This window comes from Gobius niger (genome assembly GCF_951799975.1).
Source record: "Gobius niger genome assembly, chromosome: 18".
Taxonomy (NCBI): Eukaryota; Metazoa; Chordata; class Actinopteri; order Gobiiformes; family Gobiidae; genus Gobius; species Gobius niger.
Genome location: NC_136869.1, coordinates 19220163 through 19243314, shown reverse-complemented (window position 1 = coordinate 19243314; position 23152 = coordinate 19220163). Strand labels below are relative to the sequence as shown.

Here is a 23152-nt window from a genome sequence, read left to right as displayed (position 1 = left end):
GCAGAGAAGACCCACCTCTCAGTCTGGAGCAGCCAATAAGAGGACCGAGCCGTATCAATGAGCCAATGAGCCACGGCGCTTTACGTTCTCCGCCACCTCTTCCGTCCCTGTTTCACGCGGCTCGCGGCAAAACTAAAAAAGAAGCGCGTCTTGTTGTCATCGGTCTGAGAAGTATTTCCTAAAGACTTTCTGAGTTATGGCAGCTCGCAGTGGGTTGTAGAAGTGAAGCCTTTGGATGGTGGTTAGATACTGAGATACTGCGGCTGACCTGCGTAGTCTGCAGTCTGGTCTGGTCTCACGGTTCACGGAGATCTACTTATATGTTGCTGTTGAATCTGCAGCGGTAATCGACCGCCCATATGTTCAGTTTTCATCACATGTGGGGGTTGAAGGGAATGAGGTACCTGACAAGCTGGCAAAAAGTGCCCTTGCAGGGGATATTTCGATTTCTGTCAGTTTAGGGAAATAGAAGCTAATCATTCATCATAGTATAAAGGCACCCAGTGGTGGGAAAATGAACTGGAACAGTTAAAAAAAACTGTCCGGAGAGCTTTTTTTTTTTTTTATGTGAATCTGGATTGATATCCATAATAGATTAACATTCTCAAACGCATAGAGTAACACGATTTGTGGCGGCATGCGCCTTACTTTGTCTAGCAGTCTGCCATTAAGCCGAAAGAAGAAGACAGAGTCTGAGCTGTTTTCATTCATTCAACAGGTTTAATGTTCAATACTTGATCTGTACCATTGACAGTCCATTGAACTGCAGTAGCAATGATTTGACTCGTCCTACCCTGGCCTGGCTCACTTAAATGGATGTGTGTCCTAAAGACACAGAGCAAATCAACGAAGAACCTTTTTGTTGTGTGGGTTACAATAGAAACAATATGTAAAGTTACATTATATTGATCTAGGCTACAAATTAAAGACCTGCTAAAAATGAGGGAGAAGTTATTGATGCCTGGAGGAGGATCATTTAAGTGTATTTCAAAGATCCTCGGTATGAGTTGCATAGGCCAGACCAAAGTAAAGCAGTGTTCCACATCAGTTCATTTTCCCACCACTGGGTGGAGCTACCACCCCTTCCCACGCCTCTACGTTTGGCCCTCATACAGCTGTGAGCAGCCAGCCCTCCTCCTTCAGTTCAACACCGCTGGACAAGGCTCCAGTCCGATCACATCCTCAGAACCCTCCACAGACCCACGGCCACCGGAGAACTCACACGGTAGGATTTAAGGACGAAAGATTAGGAGGACATAGTGAAATGCTTGCAATTTTCACTTGGGACATAAGTTTACAACTTTCTTTCAATGCTGAGATGTGCAGAAAGTGACAGTGGTCATCTTTGCTCATACTACCCACAAGTTATACAACGCCATGAAAGGTAAGTGGTATATGAGATGTTGATGCACACTCAGTTAACCACTGCTTCTAATAATCTGACCCTGGATTCTGTCTCTACAAGTGCCATAAGTATTTCAAGTAGCCTGTTTTCTTCTGTGGCATTAATTTCAGTTATAGTAGACACCTGTCTTTTGGATCTCGATTCTGGCAGCATTTTAAATAACTTATTCTTCTGCTCTGCAGTCTCTGCACAAATAACTTTTGAAATGCATGGCTTCATTCACGTTAGTCATGGCATGGACTATCACTAACCCTCCATTTAGACAAGCTCATCCCTCCTTGTCTCATCCCTCTTATCTGTTCTCCTACTGTCCCGGCCCCACCACTCTCCATGCCCCATCTGTTCACTATTACCCCGATGTTCTCCTTGTCCTGCTCTCTAGTCCACAGTATAGCCTAGTGTGTGTAGCAGAGGGTAATTAGGGTTTACTGTCAACAACCCAGAGGAACCGCAGCCTGTAGCCCTCCAATCTCCACACACAGACTGGAGCTCACATTCACTCTGATCCTCTTGTGAAACCCTGCTTTCTAGACAAATTACCCTTGTGAATTTGTTATGTTGTGCATGTTATGATAGAGGAAGAACCACAAGCCGGTAATTGAGAAAAGTTCTGTTCAACAAACGTAAATGAACAAAACACAAAAATTATATAACGCCTGATTGTCCACTACTGTATAACACACTATTATTATTATAATTCACATCTCTGTTTCTCTCCATAAACTTGGTTAATTTGCAGACCTATGTTAATATCATATGCCTCTGATTATGTCATACAGACGACTTTGCAGACGAGGAGGAAGTACAATCCTTTGGTTACAAGAGATTCGGTGAGTAAAAGACACAATTTAACACATATAGCACAGTTGTGACATAGTCTATACTTGAATGTTACACTCAGCTTATTCCCCTATGTCCGAATATTCCCCGTGTGCAGGATAAAACTGAGGTGAACTTGAATATGGTTGGCGTTTTGTGGGGTCCAGCGCACTTCTCATTCTACTTACCCACTTGAATCGTGTTAGTTCAACATACTGACTCACAAAAGCGTACCCTGGACCTCAAAAATGTGTCTTGACCCGAGTTGTAATCTCAGAGAAATGTGCGTTTGTGTTGTGGTGTGGGAGTAGCGTGCTGTAGATGACACATGGCTGTTTACAGTTGAATGTATGGGTATCTGCTTGTGTGGTATGAGACGTGTTTAGATATTTTTCCTGTAGACTTGCACCGCAGTGAACCGGGCAAGACCAAATGATAAGGAAAATTGCAAAATGGAAAGATCTGGAGGTGCTTTTGGGAATGCCTCGCCTTGGCTAGGGGAGATATCAGTGTGGTTTGGCTTTACACGCACTGTAATGCCCATCGCCACCTTTTACATGGTGCCATAAAATCAGCTCAATTTGATGGCTGTCTGAGGAAGAGCATCAAATTGCATTTTAAGTGTTTTCTACTTTGGCAACTTGCAAAACATTCAGCTGACAATAATTCAACACAGTTCTACAAAGTATGAGAATGTTTAAGCCAACGGTCCTATTAGTTTAGGTTGTTTTGCAATTTTCTTTACAACAAGGAAAAGGCATTTTTGTGTGTGGCTTCTGTCCTGTCAAGAAGAATACGGCCAATCCATATCACAGATGGTTGGAGCTCTTTCCAAAGCAGGATTTGACTTCAATGGATGAGCCCCGTGTCGGAGGAGGGTTGTTTACAAAGCCGTGGTGGGTAGCATGTCCTTTATATACAGATCCACAATGCCTGAATTACTAAGAACTTTTTGCTTACCAGGGGAATTATGAAAGGATGGACAATTCATAAACCAAATCTATATCAGAAGGCATATGATTTGCAGTTTTCTCATAATAACTTGATTGATCGCAAATCTAATCACTGTTGCAATTAATACAGAAAGTCATGCAGCCCTATCGGTTTATCCGTAAGGCAAAAGCTATAGAGAAAAAGAACATGTGGTCATGGAGTTTGGCAATGAGTCTCATTTGGCTTGAATTTAAAAATAGCTCCGAATGGCATCAGCTAGTTACACCCTCAAACACTTTATTATTATTATTTTTAGTGCTCTCCTAGGAGACGGCCGCTCGCTGTTACTCTACATTGATCTGGGACTGTGCGCTGTGTTGGCCCGTGGCTGCAGAATGACTCTCTGGCTCACAGTCGGGTTCGGTCCGTGGAGGTGGATGAGACGCACTCACACTGTGTCAGGAAACAGTCTCTTTCATGCGGGTCATCCGAGAGGGGCCATCCTGTTTGTCTTACTCCGCGGGCGCGTGCAAAAACTCTTCATAAAACACAGGGACGACAGCCCGGTCCAATGCACTTTTAACTCCGCACAGATGAACTTTTGACATTTTGATTTTGTTGGGGGAGGTAAAAGAACTGACTCATGCACTGCAGTTGTTTACAGGGACCACTTCTTTTACTATACACAGAGTTTTTTCACGATTAGCCCCGTAATGTTTTGGCTCAGGGGACACAAACAATTATGTCCTCTGTGTGTTTTGCTTTCTTTCTTTCTTTCTTTTTCAGTTGTCCCATGTGACACGTGGGTAGTTCTTAGCGGTGATGGGGAAATCTGTGAACAATTTCGGGCATCAGTCACAGAGCTTAATAAAGACGCTAAGCTTTAAAGTGAATACACTCGGGCATAAACACAGCAATAGTCGTAAAATTGAACACTGCTATCGGCTGCAGGCTATAAAGGCGTTAACATGGCATAAAACAAATGCTTTAAACACCCAACAGTAATCAGGTGGAATATCACTGGACTAGAATGTGCCAAAACATCTCAACACAGCGCCACCCTTTTGCCTGCTCTCTATATTGTAAAAGTGTCCAATACAGCTGCATGCATGTGCTGAGCTGGTTCATATGGTAATCCCATCTCGGTCCTCGCCAAGTTGAAACCAAGCCGGAATGACTTCCACAGCGTTCAAGGTTAACATATTTATTTTTCTGGGGGGGTTGAAATATCTGATTCAAAAATAAATCTACCTTTGCTTTGGCCCGGCTCTTTGACAGCCGTTAAACACTATTGTCAAAACAGGCAGAAAGAGCCGAAGTTGGACAAAATACTACAAGCACATCAAGCCCTTTGTTAGTTCAGTGAAATACTTTTAGAGCTTAAACTCCTTAGATGTTGTGAACTCGGGGCCACACTCTAAGCCAACAGCAACAAAGCTAATACATTCGCTGTAAGATATGAGCACATATTTGTGGAAATGCTGTTCTGCGTTTCACAATGCTGCAGCATCCATGAAACAGCACCAAATCTTATGGTTCAGGCACTAGGTCACGGTCGTCCAAATGTTTAGCTTTTCTCAAGTAATAGCAAGGGCTTCAGTGGGTCATTAAATCTACAAACAATAACATTTAAACATGTTTTCGTCTACTCTAAACTGTCAGGAGTGTACACCTTATAAGAAACTGGATTTGTCTTTCCTTCCAAGCTATTATGTGTTGCATAGTCTTATGTTAAAATTGGGCAATCAACTAGTGGCTACACGGGGCGCTTATTGATTTGACAAAATGAGAATGCGTGGTGGTGGTAGAAGTGTCGAAGTGTGTCTGTGTTTCAGATTTCTCATGAGCATCTGCACATTTTGATGTTGAACAGTGTTAATTTTGACAACATATTTTAATTTAGTTTTAGTCTTAGTCTTTTGACGAAAATGTAATTCGATTTTAGTCTAGTTTTAGTCAGAAAAAAATCTTCAATTTTAGTCTAGTTTTAGTCGACTAAAATTGCAAGTAAATTTAGTCGACTAAATTTAAGACGAATTTAGTCGACTTTGCTTTGATAATATTCATTATAATCATATTTAATCGTGTTCCTCTGCTTCATGGAGCTGCTCCACATGAACAAAGCTCAGAGCTGATCCTTTGGCAGAGAATTTACATGATCTGAGGCTCTTTCAGACGGACAATAGAAGTTTGGATGATTTTAGTCTCTCCCTTTCATTTTTATTTAGTCTTATTTTAGTCGACAAAAATATCTGGACATTTAAGTCATAGTTTTAGTCTCATGAAAAACCTTTAATTTATTAATTTTAGTCGTCAAAAATATCACTTTGACTAAAATTAAGACTAAATATTTTAGTCAACGAAATGAACACTGATGTTGAAATGTTTGAAGAGTTACAGTGACAGTTTGTGGATGAATCCTGTGAGACTTGTATGTGCACATGTGGGTCGTTAGAATTAAAAATATAACAATATTGTGAGCACCATACGGAGCTAATAAGAGCTTGGTCGGTAAGAAGAGTTTGCATGGGAGGATTTCCAGTCCGATCTTTTGTGGGGGGAGCTGTGTGGGACTCTGGGATCCTTTGAAATGGAAGTAATTCACGTTGGTTCCAGGTTGGAGACAGGGCCAGCCATGAAATAACAGGCCCTGATTGCAGCGGAGAGTGGGATGTTTTGGGGCCAGTCCTGGTGTCTGGAGTGGCCCTCCGGTTCCCACATGTGGATCAGAGACTTGTGGCTGCGGAGGAACCAGAGTGCGCTAATATATTTCCTGCACTTGTTATGCTTTCTCCATCGCAGCCGAGAACATTCCTGGATCAGAGCTCACTGTTGGAGCGTACGGAGCCAGCTGTGTCAGCAGGGCGGCTCGGCTCGGTTTGGTCCAGGAGTCTCTGAAAGAGCTGCAGCAGCACCTTCTGCTCCAAGTGTAATGAGACATCAGCTCGCACTTCATCCATCCTCATTACCGGCAATACTGCGAACATGAGCACCGTCATGTGAGATTAGTCAGGGCAGTTGACTTGTACTTTGAGGATTTGTTGCTTTTTTTTCTTAGCATTTTTATAAATCTCATTGTATAAGGTCAGTACTCATGTGAATAGATTGTACATGATCTAATAAGTGCTTTGAGGGAGCTTGGAAATGTAATATTATGACGTGTACCTTGATCAAACAAGAAAAACAAAACAAAACTACCATCATAGCCACATCCGATGAGCTTGATACAATTTGTACCAATGTACTCAATGTGATGTTTTAAATGGTTTAGCTGGAATCCTTTCAGCAGAAAACCTGTCTTGGGAGAAAGTTGAAAAAACGCTGATCAAATAGCATTTGATATCTGAGCATGTTCTGCTCATCATTGGCAAACTACTTTATTATGCTTTTGGCTTTAAAGGAATATTTCCCTGCATTGGGCTTTCCAATTCAGTCCTTATTAATGTTTGCTAGTTTCAAACCCTTGATGCTAAATGTTCAAATGAAACCAGCTGGGGGCTTCTGATGTCAGGACTAAAAAGGCCCAGGCCGGTGCATTTAAGTTCTGGAAGCGGTTGCTGCATTGCACACAGGGATCTGCAGCGTAAACCTGACCTGAATGTGCAGTAGGTCACACACCTGTTGGTCGGAGCAGACAGAGATGGGAAAGCACTTAGGAAGTCACCTGTTTTATGGAAGCACCCAGCTGTAGCGCACTGCCCCCCGCCCCTCACTCCTAAGTCCAAAACGCTCCACTTTGTTTCATTCATTTATTTAACAGCTGTCTTTGATCCCCGTATTTTGACAATTTTACAAGAGAAACCTGAAAATGCTTTTTGACTGTTTTATGAGTGACTGGGAAAGGTTCACTGGAGGTGTTTGAATGGGATTGATATTTTGTTCCATCTATCATCACTTTTAAGTTAGATTGTTTTCACTATATTCCTCTAAGACATCGTTTCTTGCTTGCTCAGCGGTTTCCTTACGACTAGCAACCTGACCAACCCTGTGTAGACAGTCTTGCACTGCTTCATGGGCGTTGGATTTCTCATTTGGCTAGACCAGTTGCTCTGCGGAGGAAAGACGCGCATCAAATCCAGTGACTGAATTATATAAACAAAAAAATGAAATTAGTGGCCATTGCAAATTGCTTTTTGTGACTTGGCTTTTGAACTAGCAATTGGCTGCCCTTGAAAATTGTCTTCTTCCTCCATAGCTGCTGGATTTGGAAGCACTGTGCTGTCTCCTCAAGAAAATGAACAGATACACAAACTCTAGTCTGCGCCTGTCAATCCCACCTTGATTTTGTGCTCAGTGGGAGCTGTGTCAGACTCTGGATACATGGAGTAAGTCGGGCGGTCAGCCAAGATAGCTTAAGGGAGTCTTAGAAATCACCCCCCGAACGCATGTTTGACAGTAGGGAAGAAATTAATGTGCCTGAGGGAATGGGGAGTACAGTATGAATGGAGAATTTATACTGTATAGTAAATAACAGAGCCATGTTTGTGTTATAGTATTTTGTTTTTTAGCACAATTATTCATGTTCTGGGGCTTCTTTGAGTTAGTTCACCTAAAGATGACAAGTTTAGCTAAATGTATTCCTGTTTATGTCCAGTTTTAACCCTTAGTTAGTCTTGAAAATTCTTTATCATGATCCTGAGAGCACTTTCAAAGGCGAAAGTATTTTCTGAGGCATTTGCACTTGTTAGGAAGCATGCTTACTACAGTTTTTTTTATGTTAACACTGCTGTTTGGAACAGGTCGTCTTATCTGGTTAGGGAGACTCTTACACTCATAGACAGACAGACAGGAGACAGATAACACTGAAAAGATGGCTGAGTGATGGGAGCAAAAGGCTGTGGTTTCCCTGGAGACGAGAGGGGAGTGTGTGGAGGAAGTGAAACAAGGTGTAAGGGAAAAATATGAAAGCATTGGAAAAGCATCCATCTGGTACTATTTACACTCAAATCAACTATACCTTTGCGCCGCTATTCATCACTGTAAAGGCGCATTAGTCCTGCTATTTGTCAAAAGTTCTCATTTCTCTTATTGTCACACATGTGCTGAGGTTTTAATTTGAAAATGCTGTTAAAATGAAGACCTTGTCTGTAGGAGAAATATCATCAAGTTATGCTTCTACCATAAAGTTGAAACTCAAATCTTTTGTTTGTTTTACCTAGAACAGTTTTAATCTGAATGAATTGTTGCAATGACGCGCATAGATGTTGGACAGCACCTCCCTCCTGTTTGAATTCTATTATATTAAAGATTATTTGCATCTCGAGGCCAGGTCAGTACATCATGATCAGCAGTGGATCTTAAGTTATACGTTGAGGTTACTGTTAGAGGTACCATGCCATTAAAAACACTTCTTTGTCACTTTATTTATAGACATCTCGGTCTATGTATGAGGTACTCAAACACGTGCACAGCTAGCTATTGTCAGTTGTTTTGTTTTTTTATTTGATTTGATTTTTGAAAAGCTTTTGCAAGTGTAACTCCTGCCTTCTCCTCTACTGTATGTCTGCGCTACACCTTCATTAAAAGCATAATAGAATGAAGAATGTGCCTCATAATGTAAAAAGCAGACATCTTTTTTTTATTTGAGGAAAGCCAGAAAAACACATGTGGCGGTAGTGAGCATTAGTCTGTCAGGGTTTGTGAAAGGAAACGCATCAAAGCCCGTTTTCCACTCGTCAGTGTTATAAGTCATGTTTTTCTTGTGACCTACAAGTCCATGACAAATCATAGTCTTATTCTGAAAAAATCTCTCAATCTAGACTTCACAATTGTGTTGTTGTCACTTGTCAGGGGCCTTTTTTATGCCTAAGTCACTCTCAAGTATTCGGGAACGAGTCCAAGTCAAGTCATCAGTTCATACAGAGGAAGCCTTGAGTCCAAGTCTTCAATATCTTTAAAGCAGAACTAAGTAACTTGTTTACCATAATAAATCCTTTGCGTAGTCCCTCTGGGGATAATACAAGTGTTGATGGGATGATTGGGGGGGTCTTTCATCTCCCCCTGGTGTCTCTGGCCAGAAAAACACCCTTTTAACTTTCCCTGCTCCGGGTCGGAGGCGCAGTACACACTAATGATATCACAAAGAAGAAGCTAACAGCGGGCTAGCGCCACTTTAGCAGTATTTACAGCCAAGTTTGAGTGAAAAAAATGAACTCCATTGTGTAATTGGGTTGTGGCACAATATACAATATCCCTGTTTCCCTTTATCTTTTCTGTCGGCGTTGTATTTACTCAATTAAATTAGTGAGTAAAAAAAAAAACGATACATGCTACGAAACCTGCAGTGGCCTCTACGAGATACTTAGTTCTGCTTTAAGAACTATTTACTCTTTTCATGTGTCAATGTTTGCTCAAGTTGGGGGTTTGTTGGTTGGGTTAAAGAAAATACCATAGAAAGAAATTCTTTAACTTTACCCACAAGATATTGGATTTAATGGTAGAAATGACATTTGCGTTTTAGCACTGTATATCTTTCACACAAATGGCTCCTGTATTGCCATAGCGGTTTGCAGCCTTGACAGCTCTCATTCGTGGAACACTCAATTCTACCACTGTAATGGCCGGAGTAGCCTCCACCATAGCTGTGGGTGCAAACGCAACAATCCGAGGTCTAGGCACACACACACTCTGCATTTAGTAATCGGATCATAAACCTCACAAGGCAAAGCCGAGCTGTTCCAAAACACCTGCGTGCTTTTCACATAACACGCACTACATCACAAGTCTCCAGCGGACACACACTTCGAACTTAATCCAACACAACCTCCGCAAGTCGGACACACAAGCTCCTTTTAACAACCGAAGTGGGGATTCTAAGTTACTCCGCTTTACGGTCTGCAATATAACTTTAAAAAAACTGCTATTCATGCTTTGGAAGATGTTAATGAAAAAGTTGGAGGGAAAAAAAAAAAACATTCAAGCACATTGCCAAGATCAACCCACTGCTTCCTGGTTTCGCGAAATAGTGGGAGTCTAGGCATAGCAGGTCCAAAGGCCTGTCAGTTGCGTAATGGCCAGCACATTTTCCGTGTGTGGTTAGGAGAGCAGACAGAGGGAATTCGCTCTTCTTTGGGTTCTCTCTGGCACCTTTTGAAGCCCGTCATGCTCGCACTGTCGTCAATTAGACATGTTGTGGAGAAGGATCATTCGAGTTCATGTGTGTTGTCGTTCCAAAAGATCCCACAGTTGATTGGGTTTCAGACATGCATAGCTGACTTTTCTTTCCAGGGACGCCATATGTTCACTGTTTCCGCGCTCGAGTGGTAACAAACTGTTTGGCAAAAAAGAGTTCGAAACGGGGCAATAGTTCGGCTTCGTTGTGCGCGTGACCTTTGCTTTGTGAAAGTTTGCAACAAAAGAGTGGAAGATCCAGACCCTTCCAGGGATTTCTCCAACAAAAACAAACCCAATACAGTTTCAGTAGTCCTGCATATTTAGTCCCTGTCCCTCTCACTCTTCTCTCAAAACACCTGCCCAGACTCTGTTATACGTCATACTGACTCATCCATGAGGTATTTTATAGACACATGCAATATTGTAAGTTATAAATTCCAAGGTTAAAGTGAAAAGGAAGTGCGTTCAGTCATATTTACCCTATAGGTGTCTGTCACTTAACATTATCCAGAAATCATTAAGAAAAATGACCGTCTTCTCTACTGACCTTCCAAAGCAGATTAGAAAATGGCAGTGTTCGTGTTCCTCATTAAAAGCAACAGTGTTAATTACGGTTGTGAGTAAGTGTTTACTGTCTCCCGGCCCACGTGTCTGTCTGGTTTTAGAGATGCTTCCTGTGGCGCACACGCACGCAGAGCCGCCTCTGTAGCCAACGCGCCACCCAGGAGGAAGCCCGGCCGCCGTGCTTCATTTGTGTTTCCATTGTCAGAGCCCAAAAATCAGCCCATCACTCACTGCTCAGCTCTCAACTGGCTTGACGGATCAACACTACCATGACACGGATGTTTCCACAGTAGATTCTTGTGCACCTGAACTTTAATCAAGAGGAGGAGAGCTTTTTCATTCTGGACTGAAAAGGTTCACTCTGTCACCGAGTCTGCACCTTTGCACATTGTGTACTTCACATAGCCACGCACGTAACTCTGCCCTTTGGTTTTTCACCACCTGACTCCTCAGACCACGGGCAAACTTCCAGGCACTGCATGTTCTCCCAAAGCTACTGTTAATGATAATGCTGGGAACCCGAAGATCACAGAGCGGCTCGCTGAGGATCACCATAATGTTTTAGGAACGTTACCCACACGTCAACCACCTGAGCACAGAAGCCATCAAGTCTGACTGACCATCACATCTTTCTGTACTGCTGTAATTTACAGTACTGACTGTGGCCGATATATGTTCAATTCAGGATTATTTTTTTCATCTCTTAACCTGATGCAAGATTTAAGAAATAATCTAACTTTTAAATATTCATTTTTAAGATGGCATGTATACATTTTAAAGAACCCGGGGGCCTGATTCACAACAATGAACACGTGTCTATATCTCTTTCCCATTTTTATTGTGTTTTGCCCTCCATCTGAGATCACATCCCCTGCAGTGGGGCCCAGAGCATTTCTGGCTGGAGGGTCAGGTCATATAAGATATACAGTATTATTTGGGCAAATTAAATGGCAAAAAACATCACACATGACTGGAAAGGACTTAAACACTCAAACAACATATACGCAGGTATAAGGGGGGGCCTGTAGCAAAGCATGTTGGAACCACAGATTCATAGTACAGTTTATTGTTGCAGCTGCTCCTAAAAGGGAACATGCACATCTTTATTTGAGGTGATTTCTGAGCAGTGACGTTCGGATGTTTGCTTTTGTTTGAAGAACAGGCCAGTCCTGTGATGCTGGGGGTCAGTGCGTTTATGCTTATGCAGCACCTGAAGCAGACTGTGGGTCTTTGTGCTCTGTCTGCTGGGACCATTCTAATGATCTAACTAAATCATTGACGAATAATAAGCTATGGGATGTATTGACATTTTTGTGATAGAAAAAAAAAAGTACTTTCTTCATTTTTGCTTCACTAAATCAGAGCAAATGGTCATGGTTTTTAATTTGCAGGAGCTTACAGACATATTGGAAATTATATTTGTTAGATTTAGCTTGTAAACTGAACTCTTAAGTTAGTAAATGGCAGTCAAAAATATCAAACGAATCAGGCTTAACACTAAATTAGTGATATACATTTTTTTCATCCTTGTTTCCAAAGTTTTTCTCTTGACCTAGTCCAGCACTTTGATCCTTTTTGCTTTGGGTGTAGACTTACCTCATAGCCTATCGAGTTCTGGATGCTAATGTGCCTGTCATTCGCAATAGCAGGCCACACACTGTAATGGAGGTCTGATGTTTTGCTTTGTAACTAGACCCAAAGTAGTTTTGTGGGCCCCCGAATCCCATCCCCGCACTATTGTTGATGTAGTTTTCTGGAAAGACGAGCTGTTTGTGTAAGTACAGCCAGTGGTGAGGCTGAGCAGAGCCGCCCTGGGCCTCACTGTGGGCTCCGGGGGAGGGGTGAGATGGGGCGGTGGGGCATTGGCCGGGATGGGACTGTGTTACCCACAATTCTGCATTTATTATCATTTCACTGTGTTCTCTGTTTTAGTCTGGAGTAGCGAAACATTACTTCATCTTTCACCAATAACCTTGAAACTTAGTGTTGTTGGGCTCCGCCTAGATCAATATTGCCTTTGGTTTATCCAGAAAGTATCAGACGACTGGATCCGGCAAAACTCTCACCGCTAATTTCACTGGACCATATCACTCTGTCATCTTGTTGGTGTTGCAGTATTTCATGGCTCGTTTGACAGCTCTCACTTCATCCATGTTTTTCCTCTTCCTGGCGTGTTGTCACTCCTTCTCTCACTTGTACCTCGTTTAGTCCGACCGCAGCCATTGTGCCCACGTACGTCATGCAAAGCAGACATGTGTTTCCAATCTGCTGTAATAATAAAAATCTATGTAAATCCGACCACACACTGTGCAGGATCTCAGCTCCTCAACTCGTACTTTCCCCCATGACTTTATTAATTGGCAAATGTTTACTTAAATACAGCTACACAGTCGTGAGCAAAGTACTTAATTTCACTACTTGAGCAAATGTACAGATGTCCTGATCAGCTATTGATCCAATTCAAGTAAAAGTCGATGGGCTAAGTAGTGACGTCAAAGCAGCTATTTACGTACAGTGTTAAAGTAAATTGAATTACTACAATTTTGCCACACCATATACAGTATCTTGTACTTGAGTAAACTTACTTCTTCTCCTCCTCCTCTTCCCTCTTCTCCCCCTCCTTCTCCCTCTTTTCCTCCACCCTCTACCTTCTTCTCCTCCTTCTTCTTCTCCTTCTTCTCCTTCTCCTCCTTCTTCTCCTCCTTCTCCTCCTTCTTCTTCTCCTTCTTCTCCTTCTTCTTCTTTTCCTCCTTCTCCTCTTTCCTCTTCTCCCCCTCCTTCTCCCTCTTTTCCTCCACCCTCTACCTTCTCCTCCTTCTTCTCCTTCTCCTTCTTCTCCCTCTTTTCCTCCACCCTCTACCTACTTCTCCTTCATCTTCTCCTTCTTCTCCTTACTTACTCCAGCGCATTTTTCTGGGTCAACTCCATGATTTTATAATAACTTCACTGGCTTGTGTAATGCGACAAAGCATTACAGAGTTTCCCACCAAAATCTGGCACATAGTTGTCTTCTGTCCTGGGATAATCACGCCTGGAGCTGAGAGTGAGCCAAACCATTGAGAAAGGCCAATCTGAGTCATTCATTCAGTTATTATTATCCTCCTCCTGACTGTAAACATGTATGCCCACCATATTACACTGTCGCAGGGTTTTATAAAATCCCATTTTGTTTGAGTAATGAAAGACAGATGGCACCACGGTAAATATGCCCAAACTTTTAAATTGTTGTTTCAAAATGATTAAGTTCTAAGATTAAATAAGATTGCTTACTTCTCAAGAACAAGGAGGAGGGGTTTTTATTAAAGCAACTACCACAATACTCATCAGAATTTTAACTCTGAACTCTTTCTCCAACTGTCCATTAGTTTCTATCATTTTAGGCAGTAAGATAAACCTTTGAGAGCCCTGAGATCTTCGGGTGCCAGTTTTTACATTAGCCTGTCTTTGCCGTCGGCTGTAATTCACTCCGTTTGTGACACAAATCTGCACTTCCTGGAAAAGTGTGCAGTGATTTCAAAGCACGGTCCAGGTCCAGATCCAGATCCAAATTACCATGACCTCAACCAAAGCAACAGTGTTTTTCATGTTACTATGGCTATCCAAGCACTATTTACTACAAACTAACATTGTATTAATTGAGCTGAGATTTCAGATGAGCTGCTGTATTGAGAACAAGAGGAGGATGTAGTCAGGTTTTGGCAAAGATCGCTGCAACAGTATAAGTATCACTGTCCGGCTAAAACAACGCTCTTTTCTTTTGGACGGACTCCTTGTTTGCTTTGGATCATTTTGGTTTTGCTAAGGGCAGTAAAAGTGTTATTGTCTGCGTGTGGTGGCTAAATCTGTTTTTGGATGAATCAGTAACAATTTTAATCTGAGTGGTGCTGTTGTGGAAAAAAAACATGTTTTAACGGCCAACAGCTTCAGCGTTTGCCATCCCAAACCAGTGGCTTGTTCAAACCTCAGTGAAATTCTTCTCTTGAAATAATAAAATGAGGCTTATCAGTACGGGTTTGGGGAGTAGGGTTAGTTCAGACACCTCCGCAACAACTCTATAGAAGCTTTCAATTTTATATTTATCTTAAGTTCATTTCATGATCTTCACCAACAACAGCAGCTAAGTCCCTGAATAATGAATGGGGAAAGCAGTGGTGATTGACACAAATATAACATACGCTTATTTTCCCAGAGGTTCCCCCAGCAGCCCCTGTCCAGCCCCTGTCTCTTCTCTGTGCGTGTGCCGCTCATGCGGGACGTCCCGGTGAGAGGTGAAGAGCCGGAGGTCACGGCCCCTGGCGCTCTGCCCAGTGGTGTGTCGACACTCAGCCCGACACATTACAGCTGCTCTTGGCCAGTCTGTCTGATGGAGACACAGGACTCAGGTTGCTGTCGTGACGCTCTAGGATTTGATGTCATAATTTCAGATGAAGCGCAGGGGGCGATATAACTCCACGGATTATTTTGTCAATAAATCCACATGTTGAACCTTATTATTATTTGCCTTCATGGCAAGGTGAGAGTCCTAACCATTGCTCCTTGATGCTTTGTGCTGAAAAAGAAGACAGGTCTGTAATTGCACAGACAATATTAGCCTGGCCAAGTGTCTGTAAGTCAGAGTTAAATTAAGGGCTTTTTAAATATGATTATGTCACATGAGCACAAACTACTGCTTTATACCTCACCATGTCTGACTATGACTGTGTTGAAATGGAAAATCCCTCTGTCTGCCCCGGCTTCACTTTGGAGCTGCATACTGTATTTACAAACACGTGTCAGTTTGTTTGTGTTGGAGCCGCACTTTCAGATGAACTAGCTGCTGTCGAGGCGCATGAGCTGACACTTCAAACACTCACTGGTTATGAATGATTTGCAAACGAAGTCATTTACTGTGGCCGGCTTCCCACAATCCTCTTCTTCTTCTCTGCCTCTGCACATAGAGAGGAGAGACTTGAGTACCTTGCACAGCTGTGATACCCCTCCGTCCTCTGATGTTTTATTTGTGGTGAGCGTGTATAGCACCACATGCAGAGTTTTTAATGGCATGTATATCTTGCGGGCATGGGCACTTGTAAAGTCAATATATATTTTGGCGGGAGAAAGAGACTCATTTGAGAATGCCAAACATATGTAATTAAGAGTAAAGTCATCCGTTTTGGAACGATGTAGCTGCTGGTGTTTTCCTCCCTCTGCTGTTGGGCAGCCAAGGGATGAAGGCTGCCAAACATCTACGTAGGACCAGTGATAAGTTAGGACAGATTCACACAGTTTTTTATCACTTTGACTTTTTGAAAATGTGAATTTTTGCAGGAATATGAATCTTAGGTATACTGGAAAAGATCCATCCAACTGTATTTATATCCCCCAAAATACTACTTTTTGTAACTTTGGTGCCGTAATAATCGGAAAAACGATATATTCCCAAAAATATTTAAAGTTTGATTTTTCTAAACAATTTCAACACTTAATTGCCCCTCCTGTTGTCATGTTGGTTGTCTCTCTTACTAATGAGACCACCTTTCCTGCTGAATACATCACAAATCATTAAAAATTCCCTTTGTCTAAGTCAGACAATTAACGCTTGCATCTAAACCTCCCCTCGACTTTTCTTATTCATTTATACCAGCCTTACATCATCACCGCCGTCCATCTGAACTATGAGTGGGGCAACACTTGGCACCCGAGGCATCCTGTGTTATCCTTTTAATACAATTTCCCTCAGATCTCCCATCCAGACGTGTTTTATTCCAGGTGCGTGAAAAAAGTAGGCCCACCCCCCTCAAAAAAACACAACCCCTCGAACCTTTCCATACGCACACTTCCTGAATCTCAAATGAAACGCAGCTGTGTTCCCGTCAGCTCTGCCCAACGCCGCTCATCTGTCAGCGATGATATGGAAAATATTGGCGAAAAAGACAAATGTCCCACCAGTGGACGGAATAATAACTTGATAGTGATTACGTTTAGAAGAGAAACGCACCGTAGATTTAGTGTGTGTTTCCATGATTCCTGTTGCTTCCACAGCTTGCTCGGATTGGTCAGGTATATTATAGCCCAGGGGTTGGGGCTCCAGCACACATGTTGGACACTTTGCACAGGTTGGGGCCCTTTGTGAGCCTTTATAAGCCTAAATATCACTTACTCACTTATTACTTACTGTTATGGCCTATATTTTATTGGTGAGCTTTCAAACTCTGGGGCCCCAAATCAAAACTTGTTTCATATTCAAGGTTTTTTCTTTAATCCTTTCAAAACTTAGCTGCTTGTATCATCACTGTTATCCTTTCTCGTACCTCCACTCTTTATTAATTTAGTGTGAAAGTAACAATTATCACTTGATTTCTGTATTTTGTTGCATTAGTAGGTCGATGAAGTACGCTCCTCTGTGTATTTGTTGCACCTTAAAAACTATACTTGCATTAAAAATCCGTCTTGTGTGTGTGCTCGTGACAGTAACCAGACACCGAGTGAGGAGTGAGTCGGGGAAATCAGCCTGTCGCTAAGTGTAAACAAACCAGCGGGGGGCTTGTTTTCGTGTCCCCTGGCCCTTCATCGCCCGGGCCTGGGGGGGGGGATCCGCTGAACCCTTTCATGTCCACTCGGGGACTGTTTATCCAGATGTGGGACACCAAAATGCTGCCTGCGCATTACACCCCCGGAATCTTCTAAGACAAATAGTGTGCTGTGACTTGCGCTATGTGCCTTACTTGCATAATGTCAAGATGTCAACATGCGGCGAGACCTACACAGGCATGTACAAGTGAGGGGCAAGGACGTTCATTGGGGGGCTCCAACCTCAGCATCATGGGTTCAATTGTTGTTGTTCAGTTGTTTTTGTTTTGCATGGGGCAGTGACAAGTAAAAAAAAAAGCCTTCAGTGGAGTTTCTCAATAGGTAAAGTAGTAGTAAAACAGGTAAAGTATTCCACTCTGTGATTAAGGGAGAGAAATAGTCAGATTTGCTGCTGCGGTGGGAATAGATGTCCTGCTTCTTTATGGTTTCAACTAACCAAAATGAAATACCAAATGCAAATTGTTGTTGTTTTTTCCCCCCATTCTCTCCATATAAATCTATCTGAAATGTGTGTTTGTTTGTTTTTTGTAGGGATCCAGGAGGGCTCCCAGTGCACAAAGTGTAAGAATGAATGGGCACTGAAGACCTCCATTGCGCTGCTCTACGTTCTCTGCCTGCTCCTCACTATTGCTGTGGCTGTGCTCGGATACAAAGGTAAGACTCCTTTTGTACACCTCCAATATTTTTTCTGTGTAAATTAGAGATTCTCAAATGTTAAATAGATTTAGAAAGAAAGTAGGGAGCACATAGGTCAGGGAATCATATTAGCTGAGGTCAAATGGCTAACCACGCTGCCACCTGTAGGCATCTCTCGTCATTTTAATAATGATTCATGGAAAATGTCGATTGTATGATTCCACCTGCATATCTAGAATCTCTAAGAGAAGTCATGAATCAAATATAAAGGGTATGGTTTTGTCACTCGCGGTAAAGTCCACATTGCTGCGTAATTGAGATGTATTGCCCTTTTAGTTCTAACATCTGTCAATCCCCCCCATTTTCTGTAAATGAGCTGATCTGGGGCTTCCTTTAACCTCGCCGTGGGTTTATTTTAGCAACACATCCGCAGCTCACACCTGTGGCTAAAGCCCCCATCCTCCGTGAACTTCCTGGTCAGGCAAATTGACTTGAATTGAACTCCGAATGGTCCCTCCACCATCTCACTAACCACTGCCACATGCCGCCGGCCTGTGTCCTTTTCGGATTTTCTTTTGTGGAAATGGCATGAAGTGAACATATCCAGGGGTTATCCGTGATCCCAGAGTGTATTAGCGGAGACGTCTGCTTTCTCTCTTTGTCCAGTACACTTCCATGCAGGCCTAATGGGTTTCAGATGGGGTGAAGTCAAAGCAGCTGTGGCCATTGCAGTTTGTTGTAAACCTGCTTGGTGCTAATACAGTACAGAAGCATTGATTTGTGTGGATGCAGCTGGTGCAAGAGAGTTACACATTGTATGAAGTCATTCTGGGGAGCCATAAACATCTCCAGTCAGGAATGGTGACTCGACAAATTCAGCTATGACTAACTAGTGAAGCAAGTTTGGATAGAAATTAATGTTTACAACAATTCATTCATGTTTTGTTTAGCAACATATTACATTGGTTTATGTTAGTGCATCTGTCTGAACTGCAGCTGAAAATGAACTCTAGACCTTTGCATCTCGGGAACGCCTGATCTGACTATGGTTTGCCTCCACACGTGTAAAAAATGCCGATTGTATGAAGTAACGACTAACAATTGCACGAAAAATGTAATGTTTCACTCATTCTCCTGTTAGATGTGTGAATGTCTCCAAAATCTTTTCAAATTATGTTTTTTTTCAGCTCGCTTCCTTTTACCATAAGTTTGGTTTGTATGTGCAGGTGTGGTATATTTTTAATGCATGGTGAAGACTCTCTGCATAATGATACAAGGTCGTATTTTAGACAGGTGAGGGGGATGAGAATGTGAGTTTTGTTCGTAATGTATTTGCCTGTTTAGGGGGGCTAGTGAATGATGTATGAGTAGGAGCACCAAACACAGCCTCCCAACATGATGCCCATATGGGCTCACTCGTGGATCGTGTCCCCTAGCCAGCCTGCTGGTACTGTGGGCTGAGTCCCTGGAATCCCAGACACATTCCAGAGGAAATGAACCCCAGTGTCGCCTTTGGGGGCGTGAAGAGCCTCCCTGCCACACTGTCTGTCTCCTGATGGGCTCCTCTTTTGATGGGGCAGTTTACTAAAGACCCCCCAGTCTCTTCCTGTCCCCCAGGGCCACACTGACCACACAGCCCCTCTTCTGCTCCACTGCTGCTCTTTTTTTCATAACTTTCTCAATGACAAAATGAAAATGAAGCAAATATCCAGGTGATCCAGGTGATTACATCGAGCTGCTCCAACATTATTGGACATTATTGGCATGCCACATGCAGACCCATCTATTAGTATTTCCACTGCTTATCCCTGTGATATACCATGTCTGTGGTTGCAGGCAGTGCTCACTCACTTATTAAAGAATTGAGCCTGAGATGACACTAACCTTTGTCCTACTTGTTTTGGTTGCAGTGGTTCAGAGAGTGGACAGTGTGTCTGAGGGCATTGAAAACTATGAAGGGAAGATTATTGCTGTTGAGACTGACCTAAAGAAGTTGGGTAAGTTTGTCCTGGTTTACAGTCGTTCATTATACCAGAGTTGCCCCTGTTTCTAAATAAACATGAGGCAAGTCAAGATTTATAGTCAAACTTTAACACCAAAATTATACCATTATAATTTTGGTGATTAACAAAACACAACTAACTAGAATGACTCAATATCCATCAAAAGGTTTGTCTTCTTCTTTGATTAGTTAATTGGCCTTCACAAAAACACTTGTCATGATTTATTTTTTACACATGCACTAGGATTATGGTATGAAGTTATATCCATGTTGGTATGTGTCTGTTTTTAGATGATCAAACGGGGGAAAAGTCAGACAATACCTCAACTGAGATCCAGGCTTTTAAGAGCAGTGTGTGGAGTGTGCAGAGGCAGCTGTCTGTGGTGCAGGAGCACCTTCACAGTGAGCAGGCCCAGCTGAGGCTGCTGCAGAGCGTTAGTGAGGAGCTGCGGAGCAGCCAGGGCTCTCTGCAGGGGGCTGTGGACAGGAACAGTGCCAGTGTGCGCTGGGTCAATGGCACTCTGCAGTCATACAGCAGCCTGATGGAAGGACTTCAGGGAGACACGGCCCAGCTGCAGACTGAGCTGCAGCTACGGGTCAGGCAGCAGAACGAGGACGTGCTGCGCATCAGCACTCTCAACATCACCCAGGCCCAGCAGAGGGCGCTGATTTCTGCTCTGCAGCGCTCCGTGGACGACACCAGCCAGGCCATTCACAAAATGCGCAGTGATTTCCAGATACTGGAGCAGATTGCACGACAGACGCGCTCTGATGCAGAGTGGCTGCGCAGCAAAGTAGAAAACCTGCAGGTGGTTGCCAATAATGCTTCGACTCAGTCGAAAGCCAATCAGGACGGCCTGGAGGAGCTGGGCTCCACAATCACATACATGAGCAACCAGCTGCAGAACACCAGCTCTCAAGCTGAGGCTCATGACCAGTCTCTGAGAGAGCTCTTAGACCAGCACAGAGACTTTGGAAACTTTTCTTCTCAGAAATTTGACCGACTGGAGGCCAGGCTGGACCAGTCTGAGCAGAGCATGGACAGAGTTACTGGAAACATCAGCTTCACCACACAGCTGCTGGGCTCCATTAACCTCAACCTGAATGATCTGCGCACATGCTCTGAGACTGTGAACCGCCACACAGACTTCCTTCTCAACCTCAACAGCAGTGTGACAGACATGAGGACAGACAGCACCGGCCTGAAGTCACAGCAGGAGGAGCTGGCAGCACGTTTGGACAAAGAGGTCACCAGTCTGTCAATTGTCATGGAGGAGATGAAACTAGTGGACAGCAAGCACTCACAGCTCATCACTAACTTCACCATTCTACAGGGTGAGAAATGCCAGCCTACTCTTTCTAAGTCTATGAATCTACCAAAAAAAAGATACTATTTCCTGTTGTCTACTTGTTTTCCACTAGGCCCCCCTGGTCCGAGAGGGTCTAGGGGCGACAAAGGAGCCACAGGACCTGCTGGTCAGCCGGGGCAGAAAGGCGAACGAGGTGAAAAGGGTGTTGCAGGATTACGAGGCCCCAGAGGAGAGCAGGGTATTCCAGGTCCTCCAGGTCTGCCGGGGCCAAAGGGACTTCTGGGTGTTCCAGGCAGTCCAGGATCTAAGGGGTCACGGGGGTCTGGGGGTAGAGCAGGTCCCCCTGGCTCAAAAGGAGAACCAGGATCGGCTGGTCTACCGGGGAGAGATGGGCAGCCTGGTCCTCAGGGCGCTCAAGGCCCACCTGGGATCAGAGGTGCTACTGGGCCCCCTGGAGAGCAAGGCTCTCGGGGCTTACCTGGACCTGTGGGACCTCCGGGACCAGTGGGACCACCTGGACCTCCAGGACTCCCTTTCAGAGGTCCAGTTGTATCTACAGGCCCAGTGTCACAACAGGATGAGGCTGTAGCTCCTTCACTGTCGGCTCCAGGTAAACTACAATGATTATGGGATTTACATCATTACATCTCACTCATATGGATGTACTTTGCAGGATGTCCAGACGAGTGGGTGAACCACAAGAACAAGTGTTACTTTTTCTCTAAAGACCTGCACACTTTTGATGATGCAAAGTCCAGCTGTGAATTCAAGTCTGCATCCTTGTTAATGATCCGAGACACTGAAGAACAGGTCAGTAACAATATAATATCTTTGATACATTAAAAAAACAGAGTCTGAAAAATGTTGTGTGTCTTTAGAAATGGCTAAAGGACCAGATACTTGGAAAGGGCTATTTCTGGATGGGCTTCACTGACAGAGAAGTGGAGGGCGTCTGGCAGTGGCTGGATGGGACTGAGCCATCATTCAGGTCAGTAATAAAACAAACATGCGTTCAACAACTGTTTTTTAATTGTTTCTCTACATAAGAATGTCAAACCTAAGATGTTTTAAAGTTACTCAACTATCAGTGTTGATTCTTGGCTGTGACCATGGTGAATGACCGCCCCCTACTGTTTTCCTACAGGTCATGGAAGCCCGGGCAGCCTGACAACTGGGGCCATGGACATGAAATGGGTGAAGACTGTGCTGGCCTCATACATGATGCACTGTGGAATGATTTCTTCTGTGAAGACCTCATAAGCTATATTTGTGAGAAAGAAATGGAAGTCTGTAAGTGTCTAACACCGCCTCCAATGTTTGTGTTGTTTTTGTTTGACAATAATCTTATTGACTGCATTTCTTTCAGCAGCTAGTTCCTCTGGAAGATAGTGCTGAGGTGCTGCTGCTTACAGGAAGCAGATGAACTTCCCACATGTGGCACTGGACCACAGGCACAGCGCAGGGACAGTCCGTATGGAGAGAGAAGAGGGACACATTTAACAAGAGCCTTATTGCTGCAGCAGCGAGTGTCCCTCAAGTCTGAGACAAGTCTCATGCCTTATTTCCTCCAAGGTGCAAGTCCATGCAAATCCTTCTCCAGAGGGTCAACAAAGGACAGATGAGATTCTGTCATTCTATTAAGACAGTTGATTTTATAAAGTCTTTACACATTTTATATCTGTATTTTACATAGGTCTCAATATTTGAATGTATTTTTTTGTTTTTAAATCTTTTGGAGAATCAATATTTCATCCAACAAACACATTGCTGTGTATTACATTTCTGTGTAAATTTAGTAAA

At 43.3% G+C, this 23152-nt stretch overlaps 1 protein-coding gene across 1 annotated transcript; it reads left to right on the top strand.

Annotated features, from left to right (window-relative positions):
* Positions 1-1167: 1167 nt before the first annotated feature.
* Positions 1168-23148, top strand: LOC306978044 (collectin-12-like). Its single transcript, XM_079576503.1, has 10 exons — positions 1168-1384; positions 2185-2235; positions 17936-18058; positions 19951-20037; positions 20334-21377; positions 21465-21962; positions 22026-22162; positions 22231-22340; positions 22497-22642; positions 22719-23148. Exons 1-10 carry the CDS (start codon positions 1378-1380, stop codon positions 22739-22741), a joined length of 2226 nt encoding a protein of 741 aa, XP_079432629.1. The 5' UTR covers positions 1168-1377; the 3' UTR covers positions 22742-23148.
* The last annotated feature ends 4 nt before the right edge of the window (positions 23149-23152 follow it).